An 11,913-nucleotide genomic window follows, 5' to 3' on the forward strand; every position below is an offset into this window, starting at 1 on the left:
TAATAATACATTTTATTTTTAGGCGCCTTTCATGACACCCAAGGACACCGTACAATTTGTTAAAAATAAATAAAAAACCGCTAATAGGCAACAGAACATGATAAAAACACAAACAGGAAATCATGGAGGAGACAGTCAAGTGGACACAAATGAAACATATAATGGGGAGCACTACAGTGAGTAGGCAGATTTGAACAGGTGGGTTTTTAATTGGGATTTGAATATGGTGATTGTGTCTGACTGTCGGATGTGCGGGGGGAGGGAGTTCCAGAGTCTGAGCAGTGCAGCTAAAAGCCCGAGCACCCATGGTGACGAGGCGTGGGGTGGGGGCGGTCAGCAGACCAGCAGAGGAGGAGCGGAGGGAGCGAGAGGGGGTGTACTCCTGAAGAAGGTCAGCCAGATAGGAGGGGGGGGGGGGGCAGGTTATGTAGGGCTTTGTAAGTGAGCAGTAGGTTTTTGAAGTTGATACGGGATTGAACAGGGAGCCAGTGGAGTTGGATGAGGATGGGGGTGATGTGTTCGGAGGACAAATTCATGTGTCGCCTAGAAGACTCTGACAATCATGTTATCTCGATTTTTAATTAACCCTGTGAAGAGTTCTACTCGGTTCTCTTCCATGATTTGGAGACATTGGCGCAACAGCCTCTACAGATAGTGAGCATGTGTGGCTCGCTGTGATTGGACTGATTTTTTATCTGTTTTTTTTATATGGACCTTGAGTCTGAAATAAAGATTGAATAATCAAACAGTACATGCAGGAAATCATGCAGTATGTGTGTATGATGTGTACTTATATTAGCCCATTTGTTTTGTAAGGCAACTGATCTGCATCCAGCCGACATTAATGGGAAAGCCGATCCGTACATCGCAATCAAACTGGGAAAGACGGAGATCAAAGACAAAGAGAACTACATCTCAAAACAGCTCAACCCTCTGTTTGGAAAGTAAGTAAAACATTATTTATTTACTGTGGCACAGGCAGGAGGTAATCAGGACCCCAGCGCACAATGAGCTCGTCAGGCACGGGAGGGAAACACAGGAAGTACGACACCAGGGGAACATTTATGTTCAAATAAAACAGGAAACACAAAAATTCAAATCGTGAGAATCTTGAGACCATTTTTACGAAGCCGGGTTGAGGGGTATTTTGTGACTTCATTTGTATGTTTACAATTTTAAAAAAGTATGATCTCAGAGAATATAAAGTCATAAAACTACGAGGAAACAAATATGAAAATAAGTGTTTTATATCTTTATAACCACAACGCTTCACTTTTTGAAAAAAGTTTTATGTAGTTTAATTGTTTTTTGTGAATTTGTGACTTTAAAATCTCAGAAAATTCAAGTTTTAACTCCTAGATCTTTCTTTGTTATTCTTTTAAAGTTACCAATTGAATCTGAGAGAATGTCCAATTTATTTCTACGCAATCACCTCCCTCCCTTATTTATTTATATGTACCTTATTTAAACCATTGTACATGTATGACCCAAGTTAGGACTTTAACATGTTTTGAATCTGCATTAAAACCAGACATATGCTGTGTTCCTCCTGTGATCAGATCCTTTGACGTGGAGGCCACCTTCCCGATGGACTCCACTCTCACTGTGTCGATCTACGACTGGGACCTGGTGGGAACCGACGATCTGATCGGAGAAACCAAACTGGACCTGGAGAACCGATTCTACAGCAAACACAGAGCAACGTGTGGCCTCACAAGTAGCTACGCCATGTAAGAAGCAAACCTAAAAACTCTCTGGAGCAGTGTGGGGAGATTGTGGACAAATATTGGGTTAATATTTAAATACAGGAAAGGTAAAGCAACAGGATGACTCGTAGGGATGGGAATCACCAGGCTCCCCACGATACGATACTATTGCTAGTAATGCGATTCTACGATATGCTAAGTATTGGGATACGATATATTGCGCATATATATAGATATATATGATTGCATGATATATTGGGTTCCAGTGCCTTTAACATGTGACAAAAGCCTTCGTTGCCACAACGCTGTATGGACGCAGGTCTTTGCATATAGAGTAGGTGATTGATTGAGTTATTTTCTTAGCTTGCTCAGAATTTGATGGTAGCTTTGCCAAGCTAATTGTGATTTGCAATATGAATAGTTTATATATAAAATGTTGATACTTGGCGTCCATGTGTGTCGATACAATATCGCCACACAAAGTATCGCGATACTATGCTCTATCGATTATTTACCCCACCCCTAATGACTCGGGTAGTTCACAAAATCATGTTTTTTTTATTTATCTATTTGAATCTAGTGTACTAACCAAGACACAGGGGAAGAACACTTTTCAAAATAAACATGAAACAGATGAGCTAAAGACTAAGATCATGTGATTGGTTTTTTTCTTTTCCCCCTAGCTATGGTTACAACGTGTGGCGGGACCCGATGAAACCCACTCAGATCCTGGCGAAGCTTTGTAAGGACGGGAAGCTGGACGGACCTCACTACGGCCCGGCGGGACGCGTGAAGGTGGAGAACCGAGTGTTCATGGCCACCACCGAGATAGAGGATGAGAACGGTAGATGAGCGTTTCACTCAATAAACTAATAACCCATTTTATTATTATTATTCTCTTTAGTGTTTATTTTGTATCATTTTTATTATTTATATATATATATCTCTTTTACTTGTGCACACACACACACACACACACACACACACACCACACACACACACACACACACACACACACACACACACACACACACACACACACACACACACACACACACACACACACACACACACACACACACAAAGGCAAGGCAAGTTTATTTAAATAGCACTTTTCAACACAAGGCAATTCAAAGTGCTTTACAAAAAATGAAAGACATTAAGAAAAGGGCATCATTAAAAAGAAAAAGAACACACCATGTATACATCACTTCAGGGGACATTACATTGACTTACATGCATTTCCTGGAGACTTATCCTAACCTTAACCATAACCAACACATGCCTAACCCTAACCCTCCGGAGCCCTACGCTCTTCCACAACCTAACCAAGTCTTCACCCTAACATTAATGATTCCCCTCATGGGGACCTCCAATTTGTCCCCATAAGGGCGGCGAGTCCCCACACGTGACTGTGTAAACAGATTTATGTCCCCACAAGTATAGTAATGCTAGGCCACACACACACACACACACACACACACACACACACACACACACACACACACACACACACACACACCACACACACACACACACACACACACACACACACACACACACACACACTTAGTAGTCTATACCCATGTTGAATCATTCAGTCGGTTTTTGTCACCCATATTATTTTGTCATTTCTTTGTTTTAATTTGTATCTTGTCTGTATGTGACCTTGTATTTGTCTTCCCCTGTCCTGTAATCACTGAAATCTCTCAATATATAAATGCATAAATAAGGACTTAACTTCCACACTTTATCTAAATTGCTTTGGAATATCAGCGTATTGCTTAAAAAAATACAACAAGAGTGATTTTAAATCTGTTTTTTGACTGATTTGTTGATGTTTGTCAGGTTTGAAGCGACAGACAGAAGAACATCTGGCTCTCACCGTGTTGAAGCACTGGGAGGAAATCCCAAAGGTCGGCTGCAAACTGGTCCCAGAACACGTGGAAACCAGACCGCTGCTGCACCCCGACAAACCTGGCATCGAACAGGTGAGTCGTTCAGTGTAACCATAATAACTATACTTCATCTTCAACCAGGATACGTTCTTTAACTCCCACATAAAACAAACTTCTAGGACTGTCTTCTTCCCTCTTCGGTTATAAATGGGTCCTATTCTGTACTTTGTTAATAATAATAATAATAATAATAGCTTCGATTTCTATAGCGCCTTTCAGGGGACCCAAGGTCGCTTCACAAGTAATAGTGCAAAGACAAACATAACAAAACAAAAGACAGACAAACAGAACAACAGATCGATTTAGGGGCCGAAAGCCTTGGCAAACAGATGGGACTTGAGGGTCCTTTTGAAGGCTTCAAGTGTGGGGATGTTGCGTATCTCCGCAGGGAGAGCGTTCCAGAGGGTGGGGGCTGCCACACTGAAGGCTCTGTCCCCGTAGGTTCGCAGTTTGGTGCGGGGGGTGGGAAGCAGGCCAGAGTCTGAGGACCGCAGGTTCCGGGGTGGGGCATGTGGGTGAAGGATGTCCGATAGGTACTGGGGGGCAAGGGCATGGAGGGATTTGTAGGTAAGGAGGAGGATTTTGTTATCCCTGTATCATCTTTATACTGACCTGTGTTTATTTCCATGCCTATTAATTTGATCGTACACTGTATCTGCCACCTAGACTCACCGTTTTATGTATGTGTAATGTTCGTTATATTTGAAAACTTCAATACAAATATTGTTGAAATTTTCTTTTTTTCTTTTTTAATTTAATTTAATGCATTTAAACTTAAACCTATTCGATCTATTTTATATATATATATATATATATATATTATCTATTTTTATTTATTTAATACATGTCATTTTTTCAATTGGATTGTCTATCTTAGTATGTTGTTTTTACATTCATGTTAGTTGATCTGTACAAAGGGTATTTTTTGTTGATTTTGGGTTATATAAATCAAATGTATCAAATGTTATGAACCTGTCTGAGGACCACAGATGGAAATTAGCTATTAGCTATAATCTGGCATATTGCATCTCTTCTCTTTGCTGAGATTAATATTTTTGTATGCATGGTCCTTCTATAAATAAATACAAAAAATTAGCTTTAATCTTTAAACTAAATGAATGTATGCTTTCAAGTTGTGTTTGCCTACCTTAACACCATACACCCCTTGTGGTTCAAAATTGTTTTTAGGGGAGGATTGAGATGTGGGTGGACATGTTCCCTAAAGATATGACGGCACCCGGTCCTGCCCTCGATATCTCACCCAGGAGACCAAAGAAGTACGTTCTCTAATCAAACATTTACAAACACTACATACGTTTTTTGGAAACTGTGCTGAACAAATCCAACAGTACTTGAGCTTTTATCTAAAGAAATGTTAAGGTTTTACTGATAAGTGTTTTATTTTATATCCTGTCTGTCATTTCTGTTTGTGTCCAGGTTTGAGCTGAGGGTGATCGTCTGGAACACAGATGAAGTCGTTCTGGAGGACGATGATATCTTCACCGGAGAGAAATCGAGTGACATCTTTGTCCGAGGGTAATCAGAGACTTTTATTTAAAATCATTCCTGTCTCTACATTTTTATTTTTGGTGGCACAACTAAAGACTAAAGCACAATACATTTAAAAACTATTATTTTGTCATGATTTAGATTGGTAGGACAGCATATTAAGGCCATTGTAGGTAATAACAAATGTGAAAAGTATTATTTGTTGAGGAAAAACTCAAAAATGTGTGAGACGAAAATCTCAAAATGTATGAGAAAAAATTCAAAAATGTATGTGACGAAAATCTTACAATGTATGAGAAAAAACTCAAATGTATGAGACGAAAATCTCACAATACATGAGAAAAAAGTACGGGAAAAACAAAAAAAAATTACGAGATTGTTCAGTCTTTCCCACAATAGCCCTGTCATTAGATTGGTTGACAAAAACAACAACTAAACTATTCAAACGCTGCTTGCTTTGTGTAATATTGTGAATCCCTCCTACCTCTTTTCCCTCTGACAGCTGGTTGAAAGGGCAGCAGGAGGACAAGCAGGACACAGACGTCCACTACCACTCCATCACCGGGGAGGGAAACTTCAACTGGCGCTACGTCTACCCCTTCGACTACCTCATGGCCGAGGAGAAGATCGTCATCTCGAAAAAAGAGTCCATGTTCGCCTGGGACGAGACCGAGTACAAGATCCCCGCTCGACTCAACCTGCAAGTGTGGGACGCCGACCATTTCTCTGCGGACGACTTCTTAGGTGCAGTGGACGAAAAACTATTACTAGTACTGACCATCTCCCCCCCTCCCCCCTTTTCTGTTTTTGTTTGTCTCGTTACATATTTTCTTCGTTTTTGTGTTACTCTCTGTCAAAGCGTCTTTGAGTTCGTAGAATGTTCCTAGAATTTAATGTCTTTCGTTTTTTGTAAAGCACTTTGAATTGCCTTGTGTTGAAAGGTGCTATATAAATAAACTTGCCTTGCCTTGCCTAGAAAAGCGCTATATAAGTGTCATGTATTTTTATTATTATTATGATAACCCTTAATTTGTGTGAACAACTGTTAATGCCGTAGAATTAAAATATAATCTATTTAGAGGGTAGCAGTGCTCAAAGCGGCTTTAAAAGCAAATGAAGAAAATAACAACACATTAAACAAAAGGTCTGAGACGAGGAGGAGGGAAATTGTGATTTTTAATATGTCGCAGTTCAGTTTGAAAAAGTTGTTTTGCATCAATTTTTTTATGTCACAGAGGCGGTTTGTGAAGGTGGCTGCAGTAATAGTTTTTGTTGAAAAGATAGAGCTAGTTTTCATCAGAATACAATAAAATCAGAGGTCGTGGTGACGAAGGATTTTTGTCCAAGTTGCAGGACAAACATGATGAAAAGCAGGGGACCAAGTACAGAGCCCTGGGGGACGCCATTATTTAATTTCTTTGTTTAATGTCTCTTTATAGGTGCAATTGAGCTGGACCTGAATCGTTTTCCACGCGGTGCAAAGACCGCCAAGCAGTGCACCCTTGAGATGGTGACCAACCAAGGCGAGATGCCCTCAATCTCCATCTTCAAGCAGAAGAGGATCAAAGGCTGGTGGCCGTTTGTGGCGAGAAATGAAGACGACGAGTTTGAACTCACGGTGAGTCACAGTAAAAAAGTAACACATATTTTAAAGAGGCCCTATTGTGATTTTTATGGGTTCCTGTTGTGTGTTAAATAAATTTGTGTGCATGTAAATGGTCTGCAAAGGCTAAAATCCCAACGTTTAAGAACACAGTAACACCACTATGTAACAGTCACGCTCCAATTGGCATGTCTGTCACAGTAGAGAAACAAATACAAAATGGACCTGAACATGAGCAGAATTTTTCCTCTTTGATGTTAAACCTCAAAATAGAGCATTATGAGTTAGATAACAGCACTTTGTAACTGAGAGTGGTTTTTTTGTTGTTTTGATTTTAGGGGAAAGTGGAAGCAGAGCTGCACCTCCTGACAGGAGAGGAGGCCGAGAGGAGCCCAGTGGGAGAAGGACGAAACGAACCGGACCCCATGGAGAAACCAAAGTATGAAGGATGTTCTGTTGTCTACATTTTATAACATTATTAAGGATATTAGGGCTGCTCAATTTGGAAAAATAATTTATCCCGATTCCCATTATCATGAAAAATATAGTAAATGATAATGGTGTGATTTGTTAAAGAAGAAAAACATGTTTTGTTAAGTCGTTAGAATATGATTTGTAGGCTGGGATCTCTCCTGCTTCACAATACTTCAATACAAATGATTGATTTGCCTCAACAAATATTATGTTCCCTGCTATTTGAATATTACTCTAGTCATAGAGTGCCACAGTGACGCGTCCTAAAACCTGGAAGTAAGTTCGCATTTTACCACTTCCGGTTCCTTCGACTACAAACCAATGCAACTTCTCCATAGGATTTTGGAAAATAGCTCGAAATACTGTAAGGTCTGTGGTTGCCACACAACACACATTTAAGAGACGGATCACGTTTTGTTCTACGACATTAAATCCATCAGCAGTGACCCCACTGGTGATTTCTGAAGAGTTTCCGTGTCTGAGAAACGATGGTTGTTACCAAGTGGCTGAATAGGACTACAGAAGTTGTCGAGGTCGTTGTACGTCATTACGCCGAACACGTAAACACTCCTCTAAGTTAGTTTCTGTTCTGCTTGAAAGCAAGTTCCTGCCTCCTGCAGACTGTTCAAACAAACGCTTCAACTCGTACAATTTTGAATCTGTATGTTCGAATATGGATCTGAAGTCGGCGTGACGTTGAAGCAGCGACCCTGCTGTAGTTCGTTTATAGCATAACGTTAGCATTTTGCTTCTGGCGACTAGATTTATGATTAGAAAATTATAAAAGTAGGATAGACATTTGGAGATTATCCGGCTGAACAAAACGTGCATTCATCAAACAGGTTCCTCTTCCACAGACCTTATTTCGAGCTATTTTCCTAAATCCTATGGAGAAATTGCATTGCGTTTTTGACGAAGGAACTGGAAGGAGTTTACTTCTGGGTTTTAGGACGCGTCACTGCGGCACTCTATTGCATTTCGATTTAATTTCAAATAATTGTGCAGCCCTAGAGGTTATTTTATCTCATGAATACTTTTCACCCTCGACGTAAATACACAAAAAAAAGATATATTATGACACATAAAAAAACTCAAATAAATACACATTTAAATTATCAATAAACAAAGCAGGTGAGTCCTCAAACATAAAACAAGCATAACAATATTTAAATATGAACTTACAAATTTTAAAAAAGAGCAATTTTACGAAATGAGGAAAGACATTTTCATGAATTTACTTCAACCAAGTTCGCGATCTCCTTTCTTTTACACGGTAAGTTTCATCAAATCTTTCATCATTTTGAATTGAGTCATTTTAAAACTATTATTGTCAATATCCCGTTTAGATTTGCACAGATGTACTTTGTTCATGTTCATTTTCATTTAATGGTTTGACAGAAAACTTGCAGTAGTTTAAAAATAACAACAAATTATTTGAGAAGAATCAAACTGATCTTATAAATTAGTTTCAGATTAACTAAATCCTCACAAGTTTGTATGGATATTAAAGGGGACCTATCATGCAAAATGCACTTTTTGATGTCTTTTATACATAAAGATGTGTCCCCGGTGTGTCAACGTCAGAAAATAAAACCCTCTCTCTTTTCCTCCGTACCCAAATCTCTAAAAACGGGGAACAACGGAGCTGATCCAGATTTGCGTCCGATATGACGTAATATCTGAAATGTGGACCCACGGCCCAATCAGAAACGTTGCTATCAGAAACAATGCCCGACTGTTTTGGACGTAATATGGTCGGTGTTTACATTAGCATCGCTAACACTCAGAGCTAACCTGTACTGGAGAGCATGTGTGTGAAGAAGCAGGAAGTAAAAAGGAACTCACCTTGTGGTATAACCGGCAAGAGAGAAAGCCTTTGAGCTCCAAACTGTTTCAGAGAGAATCCTTGATAATCCATGATATGGCGTTTCATCACGGCAGCATTTAGTTTAGACAGTAGCTGCCGGGTCCCGCATGAGCTCAGACCCCTCCTTTTTTAAAGCTTTATCCCCAAATCAGCACTTTTGAAACAGGAAGTGAAATAGAGGGATATGAGGCATGGCTAGAATGGGTGATCTGTTTGGTATTTTGAGCAAAACACTTCATAGACATGTTTTTTATATTTTTGTATATATCTGAGACCTATGCTGTTGCCTAAAGATAGCATGATAGGTGACCTTTAAAAAAACAAGGTATAGGTCCCTGTAGTAATTTCTCTTCTCTATACTGTGGCTCTGAAATTACGCCTTAACAGAGCTTTAAGGAAAGAATAGACAAATCCTCTGTCCTCTGTCAGTACAGTATAATTAATATACATCCCTGAGCATCCTTGACATAAATAGACATTTATGACCTATTAAAAAATGATTCCCAACATGAAAATGGACAGTTTAGGAATGGGAATTACCTCAAAAATGACTCTTTGTGTTTACTCCATGTTATTTTCTGCCTGTAACTCTGTGTTTACGTCTCTGTGCCCCCCCCCAGCCGTCCAGATATCGCCCTCCTCTGGTTCCTCATCCCGTTCAAAGCAGCGAAACACCTGATCTGTGACCAGTACAGGTGGCTCACCATCAAACTGTTCTCTGCCCTCCTGCTGCTGGCCATCCTGGGACTCTTCCTCTACAGCATGCCGGGGTACATGGTGAAGAAGATGATGGGCGTCTAAAAGAAGTGAAAAACCAGCAGAGGATAACTTTGTGCATTTAGTTTGAATTGGAATTGCTTTGTGAATGTCGTGCAATTAGACGGAAATTATTGAAGTGCACTATTATGTTTCTTTACTCCAGTTAAATTAACTTGATGTAGGATTTGTGTTGGAGTTGTTGCTTGTATTACGTCCTGTTTAAGCGTCTGTGTATATTTCAAATACATCCATAAATTGACCTATGAACACAAGTTTCTAATTGTCCTGTCATTTGTATTTACTCTACGTGTCTTTATCTGTCGTATGTGTGTGCATTCAGAAACTGAAGGAACATCATTAATGTGTCATATAATCAGATGCATTTCAGCTCGCAGAATAAAGTAGAAGCGTACATTTTGCCTGGAGGTTCTTCAGGCAATTCTTCTTCGCATTCTCTTGCAAATATTATATATAAATACAATTTAAATGTGTATATGATAAAGAAACAAACCACTCTCACGTCATTCAGAAAAGCCCTCAAAACTCACCTTTTCACTCTTGCCTTCAACTCCTAATCCATTAACCCCTCGCCCCTATTCCACCTGGTTTAGCACTTTTTGTTTTGTTGTTATTTTTCTTTACTTGCCTGTAGAGCACTTTGAGCACCAGGAAAAGCACTATATAAATAACACGCATTATTCATTATTATACCTAATCAATCCCTCGTTCTAAGGGATAGTCTGTTCTAGCGATAGCAATGGTAAAACAAGATATTGCCATTTAAGGAGGTTATATCCCAGACTGTTTCTTTGTTGTCTCATTTCGATCAAGTTTCTGATCCCAACCAGGAATTAGTCTGGTCTGTAACCCTCCAAAATCAAGGGGCATGTGCCTTGTTTGTGCGATCTGCCGAGTGCGATTTGAGACAAAACTACACGGTCGAAACTCAGACACTAGTTCTGTGTACGACATACAGTGTTACTAAAATAAATATCCAAATTAAGACACTGTCTTTCTGTTCTTGACTGGGGACGGTTCAGCCATCATGAATTATAATGATAATTGTCCGGTTATTTTTCTGCGGATTGAAGTTACAGCACATAGTCCCTTTATCAAAGTGTCCATAGCAACGGTCTGTTATTCCTAGCAACGGTCTGCTATCGAGAAAGAGCAGAACACTGAACAACCAAATTGACTAATAAGAATTGAGTATTCAACTCTGCCGTGTAATCAGGGGCGCCGTTAAGGGGTGAAAAGTTAGGACGATTCTAAGGGCCCGTGACTGACAGGGGCCCAAACTATTTTAGAACATTAAGAAAAAAATGTTTAAGTAACCAAAGTGATTATCTTTTCATGGGGCCCAAAATCCCTGGCGGCGCCCCTGCGTGTAATAAAGCCTATTAACTCATGACATACATATATTCCATTTTAAACCAATATTTGTTTAAGTTTCTAACACCCTCTCTGTCTCTGTGCCCCCCCAGCCGTCCAGATATCGCTCTCCTGTGGTTCCTCATCCCTTTCAAAGCAGCGAAACACCTGATCTGTGACCAGTACAGGTGGCTTACCATCAAGATCGTCTCTGTCCTCCTTCTGCTGGCTATCCTGGGACTGTTCCTCTACAACATGCCGGGGTACATGGTGAAGAAGATGCTGGGCGCTTGAGATGTCTCCTGGTTTTTAATAATTCACTTTTCATTTTGTGTTCATGGAAAAGTGGTTTGGCATTTGACAAAAGACACCATCAAGTCATAGGTTTTACGCTTTAGAAAGGCTACAGTACACATCATGTAATCGCTCATTACTGCACATAGTGGTGCACATTTGTTATTGTTTTAGAATGACGGTAAGTTTTGTTTTTGCCTAAATTATCATTGTTATTATTGTTAAGTATTCTCTGGTTGTTGTGGTTGCTGCTGTTGCTAGGTAAGGTTGTCGCCTTTGTGTTGATTTCATGTGAACTGAACAGTGTGCCGTATTGGACTGACTTTTGATTTGTGAATAAAGTACAAACTACACATGTTTCTAACCCTAAAA

At 39.7% G+C, this 11,913-nt stretch overlaps 1 protein-coding gene across 5 annotated transcripts in view; it reads left to right on the top strand.

Moving 5' to 3' along the window:
• LOC117549042 (otoferlin-like) overlaps nt 1-11,913 on the top strand; it is a 48,790-nt gene extending 36,877 nt beyond the window's left edge. For 4 of the 5 annotated variants that reach the window (XM_034220614.1, XM_034220616.1, XM_034220617.1 and 1 more), the window contains 10 exons: nt 817-944; nt 1,560-1,730; nt 2,390-2,550; nt 3,555-3,697; nt 4,853-4,941; nt 5,102-5,200; nt 5,676-5,917; nt 6,613-6,791; nt 7,115-7,215; nt 11,361-11,913. In XM_034220614.1, coding sequence (XP_034076505.1) covers nt 817-944; nt 1,560-1,730; nt 2,390-2,550; nt 3,555-3,697; nt 4,853-4,941; nt 5,102-5,200; nt 5,676-5,917; nt 6,613-6,791; nt 7,115-7,215; nt 11,361-11,541 — 1,494 coding nt within the window. In that variant the 3' untranslated portion in view covers nt 11,542-11,913. Of the gene's footprint in view, nt 1-816; nt 945-1,559; nt 1,731-2,389; nt 2,551-3,554; nt 3,698-4,852; nt 4,942-5,101; nt 5,201-5,675; nt 5,918-6,612; nt 6,792-7,114; nt 7,216-9,737; nt 10,149-11,360 lie in introns of those variants that run through there. The other variant, XM_034220615.1, reaches the window with a different exon arrangement.

The sequence above is a fragment of the Gymnodraco acuticeps genome, unplaced genomic scaffold (genome assembly GCF_902827175.1).
Source record: "Gymnodraco acuticeps unplaced genomic scaffold, fGymAcu1.1, whole genome shotgun sequence".
Lineage (NCBI taxonomy): Eukaryota > Metazoa > Chordata > Actinopteri > Perciformes > Bathydraconidae > Gymnodraco > Gymnodraco acuticeps.